This window comes from Gymnogyps californianus, chromosome 5 (assembly GCF_018139145.2).
Source record: "Gymnogyps californianus isolate 813 chromosome 5, ASM1813914v2, whole genome shotgun sequence".
NCBI lineage: Eukaryota > Metazoa > Chordata > Aves > Accipitriformes > Cathartidae > Gymnogyps > Gymnogyps californianus.
The window spans coordinates 10,047,340-10,065,675 of record NC_059475.1 but is presented as its reverse complement, the minus strand read 5'-3'; the positions used below and the strand labels follow the sequence as shown (position 1 = coordinate 10,065,675).

Here is an 18,336-nt window from a genome sequence, read left to right as displayed (position 1 = left end):
TACTTTTCTGTGTAATTATCAGTCATGTACTCACACTCGCAGCGTACCTAAATAGTCTTCTAGTAGCACAAAATATCAGTTGAAAGTTTCACAAAATCTCAGACTTTTTGAGAGCTCATTTTTAATAATTTTTCCATTCATGCATCACCAGGCTTTAAAATGTGTTCTTTTAAATAGTTTCTCTTTTATTAAAAACCAACAACAGCAACAAAACCCATATGAGAGTAATACAGGGTTATTTGAGTAATGATCCTAAGTCACCCTGTGATTTCTAAAGAACAACAAACTATTTGACAAAAGCCTTGATGCAAGTAACTTCCAAGTGGAAAGAATGACTGACTGTAGTAAAATCCAGCTCACTCCAGATATCCCATTAGCTTGAACAGGAGTAAAATATAAATAAGAGCATGACTTGACTCCTTATATTGGTAAGTGTGTGGGTTTTTTGGTGTACGTAATCATATTAGTTGAACAGAATCTCATACAAGTGTAAAATTCATAGTAAAGATGTCTTTATTCCAAAATAATAATAATGTGTTAGCCAGACAGCTACAAAACATCTACACAAGACTTTGGTAAGAAATATTCATGGTAGCTTTTTCATAGTTCCACAGCAAACAAAAACAACGAAGGAAATCTAAAAATGCAATCAAACAAAATTTTGTTTAAATTGTATGCTGCACACACAGAGTCCTACTGTACATTTGTTAAGCCCCTAACTTTTCTTTTTTATTATGTGTAAAGCTTCTACAGTTTGTATGTTAGGAAAAAACCATACACACAATGCTAAAATCTGATAGTTGAGGTCTACAAAACTGAAGTGATATCTGTGCTTTGTGGTCAGCAGTATTATTCAGGAGATAAGAGAGATAACAGTTCTCCTTTTTATTGACTGATAATCAGTGGCTATTACACTACTAGAAAGTTTACAGTAACAATGGAATACTTCTACATGTTGTATATCAGAGCTTTTTTTTGGAATAGAAAATCAACCTCTTATTTTTTCTTCATTTGTTTTTGTTTGTGTTTTTTTTTTTTACAAAATGTAACAAGCTTAAATATTTCTTTTGTATCAAGTTAGAAGAAAGACAAGTGACTTGTAAAATGTTTCAACAGAAAAATAGTGTGAAAAGCTGAACCTACACAGGAATGATCACACATTTCTGACCTAGTGCAATCTATGTTGTCATTGCATGTATTAACAAGGTGTGTGTGGGGAAATTTCCAACATTCATAACTTTAATGAGCCTAAGAGAAATGACTGGAAATCATACTGAACAGCCTTCTAGGAGGAAAAATAAAGTATATGGAGAATCAAATTAGTAAGAACCACAGTGAAAGGAATGCCAGATTGTTTTAATGGACAGTTTTGCGGGCAGGTTCAGAAAGAAGTTATGTATTTCCTACATACCTAAAGGTGTATTTGGACTATGTAGCCTTTGGCAAAGGGAGTAATTAAAAGACAAAACAGCTTGATGAACTGGAACAAACGTGAAAATGAAAATAACTTAACATAGTTTTTAATTGATTATTTGCAGAAACAGGCACGGTTTTGCAAGATTAGCTTGAACAAGTGGTAAGGGTTGATGAGATAAAATATAGTCCGTAAACTCATAGCATTTTTTTTCCATTCAGGAAAAACTTTCTTCTTCTGCTCCCTCTGCCCCAAGCTCTCACAGATCCAAGCCTACAAAAACCACTCTGTCACACATTTCATGGTCAAAGGTTATTTTTTTTAATGATTAGCCTCAGCTGGGATAGCCTCTGGTCAGGCTCAGCAAGAGCAGCTCACAAAGGTAGGTGGTGTGTGGGTCTTGATTGCGTTTGTAGCTCTGCCCTGGCTGAGCGCCTGGCGTTAATCGCTGTAGCCCTTCTCTGCAGCCATCTGTTTCTGCACCTGAAATATGCTCAGCTGGTTGCTCCTCCAGTATCTATATCAATCCACTGTTTTTTTGTTGTGGGTTTTTTTTTGGTCATAAAAGGCTAATGTGCAAGGTAAGGTCATAAATACATTACTTAGGGACAGTCTTGCTGCTACACTGTAATGGCAGTGCTATAGAGACATAAACTGTAGAATTTTTCAACAGTCACAAGGAGGCAAACTATCTGAATTAATATTATTAAATGAGCCAAGCTGTGCAACATGTAAAATGTTTGGTTTTAGCATTAAACCTTGTTGTATTCTTTTTTTCTCCTGGTTTGGTTCCCTATGGGCTTGCACCCATTTCATTTAGCAGCAGCAGGAGAGGCTTAACATTGCGGTTGGTTCCATTATTTCCCTGGCCCTCCCTTCATTCCAGATCTAAAAAAAGCAGTAAAATACCTTGAGGGGGTGGGATGTGACAGCTGTGGAAATGCTGAGCAGCCCTTGCAGTGTTCAGTGGAGAAATGATGATGAAAAGCCCTACAGTGTAATGCAACCAGCCCGTCTAGCCCGCTCAGGTACAGAGGGGTAATGAGAGGGTTCCCAGGGTAGTGATGGTGAAGTTGAACAGCCTCAGTGGGTCGTGGTTCACATCAACTGTGAACACTTAAAACTTGGATGTCAGGTTCTCAGGGTTGTGACCAAGTGTTAAGGAAGTGAGTAAATTACTTAAGGCTGGTTTAAAGAGACTATAAAATAAATTTTTCTCCATTCATTTCTCTCAAGCTTGTTTTAAGAGTCAGCATCAACAGTCTTTATTTTCAGTGCATTGGTATTACTTATGTAGAGACATAGGTGTATGCTGCCTTTCCTGGACCATCACCTTCACCTCTCATCTTTAACGTTACATTGTTAAACTTGCAGGACAGTGTTATATTCCAATAGCAAGTGAAGCCCAAGGTCTCGCTGGTCCTACACCTGATTACGCGTAGGGATGAGAGCTAAACTCTGCAGGAGACGGTGTAAAATAGCAGTTAGGATGGTGAGGAGCTATTTTCTAATCTCGGGCAGTTTGTTGATCGCTTAAGTGGTCAGGGAAGACATTTATCCTGGCTAGTATATCCACAAATGAATAATTCTCACAAATTTAGTAATTTTTAGATCCTCCTATACTCTGAGTAAAAAAACATAAATGACACGGCTGTAAATATATTCTTGTGTCAATCTGTAATTAATGTTTTAAAAGGCTGTCATTGTTTCATTTCAGAGGCTCCCTTCCCTTTGTTTGTTATAAAGGATGCATAAGAACCTGGCTCACCTTTTCTCTACCATTTCTATTATATTATAAACCTCTTTCTCTCTTTGCCTGTGATTAACATCCTCACAAAACTAAATCTAATTTTTTAGTGTCTCTCATATGGAAGTCTTTCCGTGACACAGCTGTTGGGACTGTCTGTGTTTGGACCAATTTCTATTAGTTCTGTATCCATTTTGAGAGGCAGTGGATAGACCCAATATAAGAATATGGCATCTAAATATATTATGACATTCACATGTTTTCTTTGTGTGCTGCTTTGACTGTGACTATGTAGTGGGCAGACATCATTGTTGAGCTGCACGAATTATTTCCTTTTTAAGTTTTAAAGAAACAAAGACCATTTTGCATGGACCATAGCATCCATGTGAAGAAAAGCATATAGGATAATTATTATAACTATCAGCTTAAGCCAATAGTGTAAAAAGATAAACATGCACCTTTAATATTATTGAACCAGCATTACTGAAATTACTCCTTGGCATAGTTGTGTAATCACATAGGCACTACTTTGGATTTTCAAAATCAAATCGAGAGAGAAATCCTCCCACATATGAAACATGTCACTTTAACTTAGTTATGTTAATATGCATGCATCCCATGTCTCTTTACAAGTAGTATTTCTATATGGCTATTCCATGTCCACAGATATGTCTGTATTTCAGTTAAATGACTCATAATGACTTACTATTTTTATGCATTAAGGGCTGGCTGGAGTACCAAAGATTTACTCTCAGCATAAATCTGTGAGGAAATATTTATAAAATATATTTCTTGCACCAGCAAGACTAAAAAGCAAACCACACTGCAAAAATGAAAACTAATATACACTTTATATTTTTTTTTGTTTTAAAAACCAAACCAAGGTTGACTTTCCATTTAGCTCAGAGTGCATCACTTGGAAGCCTTGTGTTTTGTTAACAAGGATGAACATTACATGCTCTTAGCTCCTTTTTGTCTTTGCAACTAGTAAACTGAGTACTTTTGGACCTCTTCTTTACCATCATGTAGCGTTCCTGAATTCCACCTCCGCAGAGTGTAGAACATTCTGTCCAAGCAGTCCATGGTTTCAGCCTACAAACTGAAAAAATAAGTAATTTGATTAAGTTTTTAGTATTTCAGTCTAACATACATATCTCAATGTGTACCACTATGCACGTGTGCACACTTACATCTTTTGAATCTAAGATAGCGTATTGCCTAGTTTATTACAGTAGGAATTAAGAAACCCCAGTTCAGTATAATCAAGGTGCATTTGTCAAACACTGAAAAAAAGTATTAAAAAAGAAATTTACTGTCTACGTTATAAAAGACAGATAAAATTAAGAAACTGTTAAATGTTGGAAAAGCATGAACTACAACTTAGTAGTAATTCATATCCAGATAATGTAAACTATATCACAAGATAATATGTTTTATTGATTTGAGGCATCAGTGCTTGATAATACTGTCCCTTATTAAAAAAGCAGTCTGAGCAGGTGTATCAGAGCAGTCTGAGTCTGAATCAGATCATTGAAATGGAAATCAATTTAGTTTTGAAATTCAGCATTGGATCCAGGAACAAATACTTTCAAAGTTCAAAGGTAGCTGGATTCAAAGATTATCACCCAGTGCTGCAGAAATTGCAATCAGTCCTTTGTCAGGTCTAAATTCTAGATTTTTCACATTCCACACTTTGTAGTGAAGAAGCTAAAATAATCTCAGTGATGGGACATGGACAGATGTGAGCCTTTCTCCATTGTGCCCTAAACTTAGGTCACACGTTTTTGGTGACAGGCAAACACCGTAAGTGGCTATGCTTTACTTTATTGCTAAAACTGTCTCTAGACTGAAACGCTGAAAATGTTCTCATTTTCATGGAGCTGCTCACAAACTCCTGATATGCAGAAAAGACAAATAGACATGAGCATACTAAAACATGGTTTCACACTCACCTGTATATTGCTCACTATCTATATTTTTTTTTGCTTGTTCACTTCTCCTTTTCTCCCGGGCCTCTTTCCAGCGCCTTTTTTCCATACCTGGGCCTCTCAGGCATTTCCTTACTCGACATTTTGTACGTTGGACAGTTTCTGGGCATGCTGTTCCTCCAAACTGTGGTTCTATTTTAATCATTCTTGTCCTGATCATATGGCCCTTTCCACATGAGGTGTTGCATTCGGACCACTGGGACCACTCTGTTAGTTCACAGTCAATGGCTGCGAAGAATGAGAAATATTACGTGAAAGCTGTGAGATCTAAACATAAGGTCAAGAAGAAACACACAGATGTGCCTAATGAGTTTTTACATCCCAAATATATGAATGCAACTTAAGCCTCCAGTCTTTTCAGCAAATTTTGTGAAGCTACACGTCAAAATTTTCTGAGTCCAATTCTAGCAGAACTATTATTTGACACTTTCCTCAATTTCTTTTTCAAGAGTGGTGCTGGCAGATCACTAAAATTACAAAACACATAAATAATTCTCCTGTGCCTTCTTCAATTTTCCATTCTGTACACCCATATGTCTGTTTTATAATGAAAAGCTGTTAAAAATTGAGTTATATTTGCAAAGAATCTGATATCTCTGAGATCTAAGCCTTGCTTTACTGGTAGTGTTATGCAAGATTCACTAATACCATTATGTCTTAAAAGTTTTCACCTTTTCAGCACTGCTTAAAACTCACAGCCCCAGTGAATAATAATCAAAATGATATTTCACATTATTTAAGAAAAGCTGAATTAGCAAATTACAGTGTAAAAGCCTTTTCTAGCCAATACTTACTGTGAAAAATAATGTAATTAGTTATAAAGCCTCATAAACCAGCTGGCAACAGTACACTAAAAGCAATCATATCTTATTCATTCAGCAGCGCCTTAGGCTATCACACTTCACAAAGACTGCAAAGCAACTAGAAATTTGCACCACCCAAGAAGTGGGGGATTTTAGGGGAGTAAGGTAAAAAACCAATGCAGCTGTCTCCACACCATCCACTGGCTCATACGATACTCCAGGTTGCAAAGGGATGTAGATCAGTAAAAAGGCTACGATACAGTTCAGAGATGTATCAAAGGTGGAACCTCTTTTGCGCTCTTTCTGTGAGCTAAAAGAATCACACAGGTGACTTTAATCCTTCCTTCCTCCCTCCCTCCCTCCCAAGCACCCATTCTGCATTTAAGTAAAAAATAGGGTTTATAATTCTGACTTATTTACTATTGAGAAGTGCTCAAACTGTTGCCTAAAGTTATGGTATTGTGTTAAATATGGAGAAACCATGTACCCAAAGCAATATCGGTCATCAGTATAGAGTTGAGTAAGGCAAGCTGAAATTAGAACTGATCATATTCCAGCTCTCAATAGCCAAAAGTGCACAATAATAATAATAATAATAATAAATTTAAAAAACAATAATTAAAAAAAAATCCACAGATGATAAAACTCCCATATTACTGATTCCCCTGTGGGTAGACTTAGGAGTAATACATGGATGGAAAGCAAGAATCAGAGCAAGAGAATACTGCATCATGTTCTACAGAGTTTAAGGAGGCAAGGCCTACTCTTGCCAATTGTAGACCCCTCTCCAAAACAGAATCAGAAAGCAGTCTATAGCATTCCTAATTTCAAAGAGCATTTATCTAAAATTTTCAAATTATGTTTCATAACCAGAGGCAAGCATGAAATAATTGTCCATATAACTTTTCTTAGAAAAAAGAACTGTTGTAAGCATCTAAGAAACAATGCTAGAAAACGGTGGTAGAGTTGTGACCCATAAACTGTAACCCACATAATCATCCTCCTCTTTCCAGACGGTTTCCCACACTTACGGCATTCAGGCAACATGCATTTTTCCGCTTGTTCCAGTTCCTCGTTGCAGTCTCCAAGCTCAGCAGCAGATTTCAGCATCCTTTGCCGGGTTCGCATTCCCTTCCCACATGTTACACTGCAGTCACTCCATTCAGACCAAGGAGAAAGTAGACAGGGGATGGTATCTAATATGAAAATAAAAAGGTAGTGAATTCTTGTTATAAATAAATTACGAAGGTATACGTTTTGAAAATAACACAGGTGGAAAATGTACTATGTTTTTTCTGTCATCAACCAATTGTACTTTGTTGTCACTTTGGACAAAATGAATCACAAGCTGAATGATGTTGCTGAAGAAGCTCAGAAAACACTATATTACATTGAAAAGTTTGCTTGGTTTTAGGTTTTAATACTTTTCTTTGCTATCTTTTTCTATAGCTTATTCATATCTGCAGAGTCCCAGTGCTTCCAGGGAATAAATAGTTTAAGAAGGTATGTTTCAATCATAACTCCTGTAAAAAAACCTGGATTGTTGCAGTGAACAGAACTGGAAGTCAAATTGATATAGTCTAAAATGTGATACCTTCCACATTTTATCTACCAAAAATCTTTTTCAACTTAATTCTTTCTGTCATTGATGAAAATCTTAACATTTCTTAAGAAATTAAAAACCATATTAATAGTCACACTAAGGGCGAGACTGGCTGACTGCACAAAAGGAGCACCTCAATTTCTGAACTGTTCATGGGCTAAAAGGAGAGGGCACTTCTATTCTAGCCTTGTGATTAAATATACCTCATATTGCATAAATTAGAGTTGCTTAGGTATGGCTTGCTAATATGCACATCACTGTATGGGTAATACAGTAATAGGACACCACTGAATATTTTTTACTGATACTCTCATCCTGATGGTGAATGTGGTACTTGATGCACATTCCCTAAGGGATCTAATTTTAAGGAGAACAAGAAAAAGTAACATTGCTTCTGGTTTAGCTATATTCTTTGTGTGATGGAGCAACGTGTCAGAAATTATGCCTCTCTCTACAGCAGAGGAGATAAACTCATGGACACTTACGGCATTCAGGCATCATGCATTTCTCTGCCTCTGTAGTTTCTGCCTTGCACATGGATCCATCAGCAGGAGTCATCTTGATCATTCTGTGTCGTCTCTTCATCCCTGTGCCACAGCTAGCACTGCATTCGTCCCACTCTCCCCATTCAGTGACAAGGCAGCTGCTAGGGGCTATTCAAAATGCACAGAGAAAATCGTTCACTAGTAGAGCTCATATAAAAAAATGGTTTGGGCAGTGCTCCTGCTATTGGCTGGATTTTATAAAGCTCAATAAAATACTTACAACATTCCTCATTTACAATACATTTCTCAGTCTCTTCAGTAGGCACTTTGCACATAGAGCCATCTTCAGGGAATTGTTTTACATATCTCTCTCTAGATCGCGTTCCCATTCCACAGGAAACACTACATGGGGACCATGTAATCCAGTCAGACATCATGCAAGTGGAACCATCTAAAATACAGAGAACCATTTCAATTGCTAATATTAACAGAATTGCTGATAAGTCTGTAGCTACCTGTTTGTGTGCAGTATCACTTTTATGCTGCCTCTCACATTCTGTCCTCTCCTCTATTGCTTACTTTACTCCTTTCCTTTATACTTCTGCGTACTTCATGCACCAACTCAGATGAACTGCAGAACCGACGAGAGACAGCTTCAATTTGTATTCTTCAGCAATTATTCCTCTGTTTGCCATAGCCCAAGTCATACTACAGCAACCAACAGCTTTAAGAACTTCAAAGGAAGAGTAAACCCTACAAGGTGTTCTTTTCCTCCAGCCTTTCCTCTTGATTACCTTCATCACTGCAGCCTGGACCCATGCATGGCTGAAAATCTTGGGTATCTGGACAGGGCACACTGAGGTCCAGCTGAGCTTTAAGCATTCTCTGCCTCATCCTCTTGCCCTTTTCACAGGTAGAAGAGCTGCAGGCTGACCATGGGGACCAGTTTGAATATATGCAGGTCTCAGGGGTATCATCTAAAAAGTAAGATAAGGCAGTGAATGTTAAAAATAGTCTTCATTTGCTTCTCTTTACTTGGCTGGTGATTACTTTAGATGCTAATAGGATACATTCTTTCCTCCTGCGTTGTATCTTCTCCATTTTATCCCAAAAGAAAAAAAAAGACCAATTGCCAACTTTCATTTAAAAAAAAAAAAAAATTATTTGAACCCCAAAAGGCTTCTCTCTTTTATCGCTTTTATTGTTATTGTCATCTTCCAGGTATACATGCAATTTCTTTGCTGTGTAAGGGAAGGCTAATAGTAGATACCAGAGAAGATGAAACCCTAAATCCCTTTTTGGCACTGAGTGGGACTTTTGCTCCTAAGTCAGTTTTGTACTTTATCTAGAAATGACAGTGGAGAATGGAACAAAATATAAATTAGTACAGCACAAACTAATTTAAAATGTACCTTCTTCTTTTTCCTCTGGTGCTAGATCTGCCACAATATCATCTATATTATCAGGTACGATATTGCATTGCTCCCCCTGCAAAGAAATTATTGTGGAGATTGGATACAGGAAACTCATACGTGTACGCAGTGAGAGGGGCTAAAACAGTATACTGTGAGGCACTATTGCATCTGCAGCACTTTTTGCTTTTCTAATTCCTATGCATACTTAAAAAAAAATCCCCAATTAAGCAGATGCAGTAATTACCAGAAGTAGGAGAAATAATACCTTAAGACAGTTTTAGTTCTTTTCTGGCATTATCTTTGTTGCGGGTATGTTAAGGAGTGTAGATTTGGGGGGAGGGGAGAGGAAGGATTGTTTTTTTGGTTTATGAAGCAGGGTTTTTTGCTTGCTTGAGAATTTTATGTATATATTATACCTTGCGTGCAATTCTCTCAATGACAACTCTAGCTACCAGCTTGATAGATCCTCCTTCTGGATCATAAAATGGACTTTGAGGATGATCTAAGCTTGTAAGTGGTCTGATCTTCTCTTGAGGCACTGTAGGTTTGTTAGGCGACTGCAATCAAAAAGAAAAAAAACGTTAAAAAAGAAACTAATAATTATTATTGATAATACAAATAATCTGCAGAAATTAAAACTTCTCTGAAATGCTAAATTGGGAAATTCTAATATAAGATGAACTTGGTATGTTCATACTTAATGGTAAGGTGTTGGGTTTTCTTCTGTCAGGAAGCACTTCTCTGACACTTCAGGATTCAACCCTGAAGCTGGGTTCACAATAAGATGTATGCCTTGTTGTGTGCTTAGATAACTACATTAATTAAAAAAATTATTCAATATGCCTCCAGAGCTGCATTATAACTGGAGAAATTCCTTAGGCTCTAAAGAGACCAGATCTGAAAGAAAAAAACCAACCATCTTCTGTCATTTGTAAAGGGAATATGCATGGTATTTGAGGATGTGACTAATCTTGTCTAACTTCAGCTGTCTATAGTGTCTGTATAGACACATCGTGTAGGTACGCTTGTGACCTATGGAGACCTAACCAGTTCATTAACTTGACATAACTCATTTGGTCAAAACCAGGACTTTACCTGAGGATGATGTGAATCTCTTCCTAGACTGACAGAGTGATGGAGACAGAGAAAATGGATGATTTTAGAGTCTTGTAGTGATGACAAGTCCAGAGTTTCAATCCCTGCTGTAAGGAATAGTTAAGTTTTCTGTGCCAAACAGAATAGTTGGCATTGGGTTGAAACAGTAGAAGACTCAAGTTGATGTGGCTGCTGATGGCACACAGATCTGTATCAAAGGGGTTGGACACCTTAATGCTTAGTTTTGAGCAAACTAAGTCCTCCATTTATTCAATAGGCATATATAATAATATCCCAGGTGAATGTAATATTATCCCATTAATAATAATGCTCAGGGAATTCAGACACAACGACTGACAGTAACTGTAGCTAGTATCCGTCTAAATGACTTTTAATTCATTATAAGCAAAATTTTTACTAGAGTAGTATAAAGGCATATACGGCATTACCATGGATCAAATAGCTTTCATTCTTCACTGCTTTAGGGTAAATTTTATGTTTTGAATATATTACAAATAGTCCACATACCTCATAGGTAACGCCACTGTCTGTGCCAGCATCCCAGGGAATTAAATCCTGAACGACTTTCTGAACCCAGCCGCAGTCCTTGGTACAGAGGTCTTCGGCAGACAGACCCACATTCCAGTCTGGGCTGGGGCCGAGCATGGTGAGGAAGGACATCAGGTGCCGGTGACGATCGACAGAAAACTCAGCAGAGGGAGCAGCTCTCCTGCAAATTGGGCATAGGAAGACTTAACAACTGAATTCAGGTTTGCTACTAGAGGGCAACGAAGGTGGTGCTTCAGGCTGGGAAATACTGAACACTGGCATGACCCTGTGTCTGGTATGTAGCGATGGAGAAGCAGGACATGGAGAGGACTGCTGTTCAGCACTCTCTAGTTTCAGTCTCTGTGTACCGTCTGAGAAACAGCTTTGATATCGTTCAAGGAGATTTACGGTTTAATGGGTGAGAGAGAAGTAGCAATAAAGAGCTGCAGCAGCATGCTTACGTCTTATGTCTTGAAGTAAAATACCAGAGAAATACCCTGAGGTTTTGATTGCCGGGATACTTTTTACCGTGCAAAAGATAACACAAATTCCAATGCCAAAAGTGCTTGGAAGTGCTACTGTGTGTATGTGTGTGAAAAAGGACTCATTAATAGAGTTTTAGTGCTCATGTAAGTGCGAGATTAATGGCCATTGCCAGCCCTAGAGAGTTCAGCCAAGACTTTTGCAGGTTTCTGCCAGTGTATGTGAAAACGCCTCTATTCATCCAGCCTTTGTCAGCCGTTCCCTTAGGAAGAAATCGTGCTGAATCATGCAGTGCTCTGCGGTGCTGATGAGAAGCTATCACATTCCTATGCAAATGGAAAATAAAATCAGGCCTGAACTGGAGATTTCTGTTCACAGATGAAAAGCTGGACCTCTTCATGGCTTCTTTCTCATGAGCAACAACAAATGCAGAGTTATTTAAAATACGATTTTGGCAATTCTGCTCTACCAAATACTGATCTGATGTCAACCCAAGTTTTCTTCAGTTACAGGACCTGGGTCAATACAGAGTCAAGTTGGGTGGATTTTTTTCAATTCTATGCCAAAACACACTGTTTTATGAGCATCTAAAGACCATGTTTATTTTTAATGTAAGGTTTTTTTACAGTGTTATTCATCTTCCCTTTTTGAGTTAAGTAGCTACATATATATATATATATAATGCACACACACTGTTCTTCTCTAGTCATAAGGAGTTTATTCTTCCTATAAATGCTTGTGTCCCTGTAAAAAAGTGGCATTTCATTTGTGTATTTTTTCTGGCTCATAGCACTCTCAGCACATTAGAAAAAACAGAACAGCCTAAAGACAATGATTTTGAGTAGTTATCACGCAGTTTTGAATGTAAGATGTCTAAAAGTTAGTGTATCTAGTTCCCCTTCAAGAGGCAAGCTGCAGAAGAAGGCATTTGCTAATGCGTAAAATGTTCTGGCCACTTCTGTTCCGGAATCTTTAGAAGTTATTTCTTATTGTGTAAATTATCTTACATTGAATTAAAGACTCTGAGTAGAAGAGTTTCGAAGTGTTTGATGACATTAATCCTGCCTTTCCCAGAAAGAGATGCAAATGACTTTATTTTTTCATGACAGATAGAACTCTGATTTCAATGGAACAATTTGTCTAATGTAAAGTAATAAAATAATGAATGACGGTATCAGCTTCACTCTGTTAATACTATATCCTGATATATTTGTCAAGCACATAGCAGTGATTAGTCTTAAAAAGCCTGCTAGACTGACTTCAGTTAACTAAAGGATTTACTGCATTATAAGGGTTTCTAAGAATTCCCTATAGGAATTTTATATTTAAAACAGTACACAACAGAAGTCTAAACAGTACACAGTAAGAGAGATGTGTGTTTGTATACCCGATCTTTAGATTAAGAATATGTCTAATACGGACATTGCAGAATAGAGACGCAGGTCAGCTCTTGCAGGGGAAAAGCAAGGGCAGTGTGGAGCCGCTCACTACTGTGTCTGGCACCTGAGCTGATACTAAGTTAGTTGGTATATATTGCGTGACATTACATTTCAATGCTCTGTGCACACAGGCTCTCAGAAAAGACGAGAGGCAGACGCAATCATACCACTTAAAGGCAGAGGGTTGGAAATCACTTGACTACTTTAGACACATAGTAATGGAAAACTTTTGTCACCTGTTATTCTTGTGATAGGCATGTACAATTAAGGCTTTGAATGCTTTGTTAGGAAAGTAAATATTAATCATGTTATTAACATAAATAAAAATTAATTGTGTATTTATAAGTATATCAATATTGAAACTGTGTAAAGGAACACTTCAGTAGGAGATACTCTTTGCCTACAAGCCTTTGCATGTGTTAAATTATATCAGTAAACCTGAGCCTCCCATAATTTTCCAATTTCAGAGCACTTTTAGCAAAAAAATTACCTATCTTCTGCTCCTTCTTTCAGACAGATAGCTAATTTTATGGTCATTTTACTGTATTTTATCCTGTAACTGTTTAACCCAGAAATGTGAAGATTAAAAGAGGACAAATGGGGGCATGTTTTCTCCTCTTCCTTCTTCCACTCTTGTACAGACACATACGCAATGCACGCACACTTTATCTGCAGTGCAGCACAACATGCTAGGTTAGACATTTTAAAAATTTTTATATGTAGTGTTTAAGAATGAAGTATTTAAAATACATATTGTCATAAAATGTATTTGTTGCACTTGCTACTTTATTCTTTTAATTAATTTCTATGTAGATACTTGTAAGCAGTATGAACACAAATTTGAACCACAGTCGTATAATGTTGCCCAACATTCAACGTTCAGAGTCCTCCTTGAGTTGCTGAAATTAAGGAGGAGAAATGGGCTGATTTAAGGCACAGTTGATAACTACTACCTAGGCGTAGGGATAGGCACTGATTGGGCTTATACAATAGAGATCTTTGGTGGGTTTTGTTTGCGTTTTTTTTAATAAAATGACAAATTTCAAATGTTTCCAGTATGCACATGAATGACAGATTTATGAAGCTGGCAGGAACCTAAATCCTTCCATGCATACCTCAACAAGACGTCTGGCTCAAGTGTCCTAAGATTGGCATATGGATCTCCCTGAAGGAAACTAGTGTAAAAATGTATTCAAGTGCACCCTACACCTGACCTTTTTCATTTCTGTATTGTTGACACACCTGATAAAATAGGAATGTAGATCATCTTCTTTATCTCTGCTTTCAATACAAATATATATTGCCATTTTAAGGCTTTTAAATTTTAAGAAAGTGTTCTTCTGCGACAGGTTGAGCATGTTTGGTAAGGCCCCCAGGAAAAGCCTAAAGTTTGTAACTAACCGATGTGAATTTGCTGTAAGAGACAAATATGTCTGTTTTCCTTCCCCTACACATGTATATGCATAAAACCAGTGGCAAATAAGAGTTGCAAAGCAAATCCTAAACATTAGGTAAGTTCTAGGTGACAACCTTGAGAGCCACACAGGGCTGGGGAATCGTGCTTTCGTTGGCTGAAGCAGACAGTACTTTTCCACTGTGAGCCTGATCAGCCTGCTGACAATTCCTGTCACATAGTACAGAGTGAAGCAAAGTACTAGATAGTGTCCCGCATCCTAATGTTTTCCATTTTCTTTATTTTCATTCTATTTTCTTTTTGTTAGCATGATTTGGATCTCCAGCTATAGGGATGCCATATACTGAGCAGCATAAGAAAATGCTCTTTTTTTCCTGGTGGGTTTTTTTGTGGTTGGTTGGTTTGTTTTCAAAAGAGCACAAACATGATTTTGCTTTACAAGTTTTTTCCCTAAGTGACAATCTAGTTGCTAGCACTGCTGGGGGCTGGGGGTTAAGAAAGGCTTTGACAAACCAACAGAAAACATATTTTTGAGTGTTGAATGAATACTGTTGTGTTCTACTGATATCCCTGTAAAAGGTAATAGAGCACACATAAGGAAGGTGGTTGTGGAGAGTTACTGGATAGAAATAGTGAAAATAATATTTTGCAGAATAAAACTTTGAGGTTACTTTTGTTTTAATATTTGATTAGTATACAAGTAAAAGAAGTAGAAAAAGGCAGCCCAAGCATATACTCTTTGTCTCTGTGATACCAACTAGCTCAACAAATAAGACCATTTATAGGGTTGAGCTTGTACCATTGGAATCAATGTGAATTTTACTACTGGATGCTACATGTACTATATTTGTATAAGAAAGCCATTTGCCTCACCCATGCATAAAGAATTTTCCAGCAACACAAAAGCCTATTATATAAGGACAGATTTGAACATGAAGAGCATTGGTATTTCCACTGCAACGTGCAGTGTGGTGCAGAGAATCTCTTGCTAGCTGTTAAACTCGCCAGGCTGGCTACTAGAAGTGATTCTAGCTGTGGCAGCACAAATGCAAATAATTTTTTCAAATAAATTTAACAAATGTATTAGATGCTTGTTATGCAGCAGTGGAGGAAAAGCCAACAGCCTGAAACATCTTCAGAAATACTGAATATGTGCAGTGCTTCACAGTTATCCAAGTTCTGACTTTGGTTGTGGGTAAAAAATAATGTGATTAAGTGGGCATATCAGAGAGAACAGGAAAGTGTAAAATACTAATTGTTATGATAGTTGTTTGAAATAAAATTCTAATTCAGGTAGTCATGTATTTTATGCTGGGGAACTATATGGAGCGTATGGTAGTTTGAAATAGCTTATACCTCTCCAAGTTTCTTCACAGAGCTGTATTAAGGTATAATCATCCTAAGCCTATTATTAGAGTCTGGATACTAGATTCATTTGATTATACCAGGATCTGATCTCACTTGTGCTAAGGATGAAGTAGTAGCCTTTTCAGATAGGAAGAAAAAAGTGTAAACACAAGAGAAACCAGTCTACGTCTGATGACTGTCAGAGGTGGTAGGTGAGAGCACTGTGGACCACATTGCCACTGGTTTAGTGTCAGTTCTAGGTGGTGCTGATGATGTGAAAACACTGGTTTTTTTAAGCTGAGAGTTTAGCTGATTACATAGACCATGAAAACTGCATATTTTAGGAAGTAGTAAATGAATTGCCTATTACACCTCTAGTCAGCAAAAGTGACATCCTTCTTTTTTAGAGGCTTACGCTACATCACATACACACTTTCCAGGATGAACACTCTTATTTATTAATCTTTAGAACTTTTTGCTATTGATACAAATAATAACATTATGAGCATGGAAACACATTTCACACCCTTGAACTTCCAGCTCTGCACCTCCTGCCTACCAGCAGCACCTACACAACATCTGTTTTATTGAATAAACTTCAAAATCATAACATCCTGAAAAGTGCACTAGCTTCAAAGAAAAGAAATGAAGAAAATTAAGATCCAAAACTGAATGGAAAATACTACTCTCCTAGAAGTCTGCAACTAACAGAACAAATTAGATGGCATATTTAGATGATGTATTGTTAAGAAAACCATTTATGAAGTGATGCAAAAGAATTAGGACCATTACGTGGACAACAAAGCTTTATGCACAGGTATCAACACTTGAACATAAAAACAGAATTTCAGAGTTTCACAGAAGGAGAAGGAGAATCCTTCTTAAGTTCTGCTTAAATGCAGGGCAGGTAAGCATTTAACCTAATGAATAATTTAAACGTGTGCATGTCCCAAAAGAGCCAGGGAAAAGAAAACTACAATAAAATGAACACTGAGTTAATGAAATTTGAATGACATCCATATAAAAAGTTGAAAAGCACTTTAATGCCAAGCTGTTTTTGTCTCTGAGCGCTAAATCAGAGGAGGTGACAGTAAGAGTTTGGCTATTTTATTTCATAATGAAAGAATCAAGAAACCCACAAAAAATTCTTATACGTTTACCTTTTGGACTACAAAAAGGCCTGCATAACAACCTCTTGCTTCGCTGTATGTCAGCTCTTAAAATGAAAACGTTGCCTATAACCAGCTAAAAGAGATGGATATGTAATTACATACACAACTAGGGGATTACGTCATTACCACTGACATTAAAACCACTAATCAGAACAAATGCTGTTCTAAAATATCATTAATCTGAGTATTTTTTAAAAGCATTACAAAAGGAAGGGACTTTGTGCAGCACATCTTTCAGACATTTTTCATATTGTCATCTAAACACACCTGGATTGCTACTTTCGATAATAATGATATATTATTCATTAACATACCAGCTATTTGATTTAATACCTTCAGAATGGGTATACCTTAATGATATGATTAATAAATGTGAACAGACTTCCCTCACTAAAAAAGATTCTTAGATATCTCAAGTTAGGATTGCAATTTCTGAAAACTGCTGATTTTTGTGTGTGTTCTTTGCAGGTTGTCACAAACCAGTTAGGCGTGGTTATCCCACATGGTCCTGGCAACATTTGCTCCTGTTTAGAATAACTTCATGTCACGTCTTAGATCGCTTACTCTGCATTTACAATCAAACCATGTTTCAGGAGGCAATATATGGCATTACTGCGTTTTATCTAGGCCAGGCTGACTACAAAGCCAAAGGACTCTAACTGTACAAATTCAGGAAACTTCTCTCTTCTTCACTTCCTAGGAGCTTTGGGGCTACAAATTGTCTGCCCAGAGTAATTACAGCTATATTTACAAAGGAAATCCTATGGGATGTTGTAAGAGCACTGTTGCTTTGTATCTCCTTTTCACCTGGCTAATCTACAAGCCCTGTTTGTCCTGAGAAACAGTGATGAGAGATCAGTTCTTCAACCCAGCATAAGAACCATCACAGCCAGATTTGTGATCCTTTCCTCTCCCATTAACAGTATCAGATAAACAGCATAGAATTATTTATGAGACTGTTTTAGCAAGGAACTCTGGTTTGCTATCAATTTAATTTATTCTGAATATTAGATTACAGCAAGTATCTCCTTTTAACAAAAATTAAATGATGCTATTTATTGGAATATCTACAAAATGTAGATACTCCTTCGAATTCCTTTCAAAGATTTTAAAATAGTATTGTCACGCATTTCAAAACCATTTATTTTGCAAGTGTCAAAAGCTCGGAACTGCATTTTACATTTCTCCAGTCCCAGTGTAATCTCTGAAGATGTCCAACACCTCACCACCTTTATTAATACAATACACATTCCATTTCATTCAGCATCTATATCCATCTAACCTACATATGCCTTTTGGTGTCTGGAGATGTGAATTAGAGTAAATGTTTAATTATCATTACATTCATAACAATGCAAAGAGATAATAATTGGAAGTTTGAA

The 18,336-nt window shown here is 37.1% G+C and overlaps 1 protein-coding gene and 1 long non-coding RNA gene across 3 annotated transcripts in view; one reads left to right on the top strand and one right to left on the bottom strand.

Annotated features, from left to right (window-relative positions):
• Nucleotides 1-12,586, top strand: part of LOC127016531 (uncharacterized) — a 103,854-nt gene extending 91,268 nt beyond the window's left edge. For both annotated transcript variants that reach the window (XR_007766499.1, XR_007766498.1), the window contains exons 4-5: nt 7,402-7,455; nt 11,086-12,586. This is a non-coding gene — a long non-coding RNA (uncharacterized LOC127016531). The remainder of the gene's footprint in view (nt 1-7,401; nt 7,456-11,085) is intronic.
• SPON1 (spondin 1) overlaps nt 496-18,336 on the bottom strand; it is a 206,466-nt gene continuing 188,625 nt past the window's right edge. Inside the window, exons 8-16 of the mRNA XM_050897080.1 lie at nt 11,079-11,280; nt 9,872-10,012; nt 9,453-9,528; nt 8,835-9,017; nt 8,321-8,491; nt 8,041-8,208; nt 6,984-7,148; nt 5,114-5,377; nt 496-4,260 (exon numbers count right to left, since the gene is read on the bottom strand). Coding sequence (XP_050753037.1) covers nt 4,097-4,260; nt 5,114-5,377; nt 6,984-7,148; nt 8,041-8,208; nt 8,321-8,491; nt 8,835-9,017; nt 9,453-9,528; nt 9,872-10,012; nt 11,079-11,280 — 1,534 coding nt within the window. The 3' untranslated portion in view covers nt 496-4,096. The remainder of the gene's footprint in view (nt 4,261-5,113; nt 5,378-6,983; nt 7,149-8,040; nt 8,209-8,320; nt 8,492-8,834; nt 9,018-9,452; nt 9,529-9,871; nt 10,013-11,078; nt 11,281-18,336) is intronic.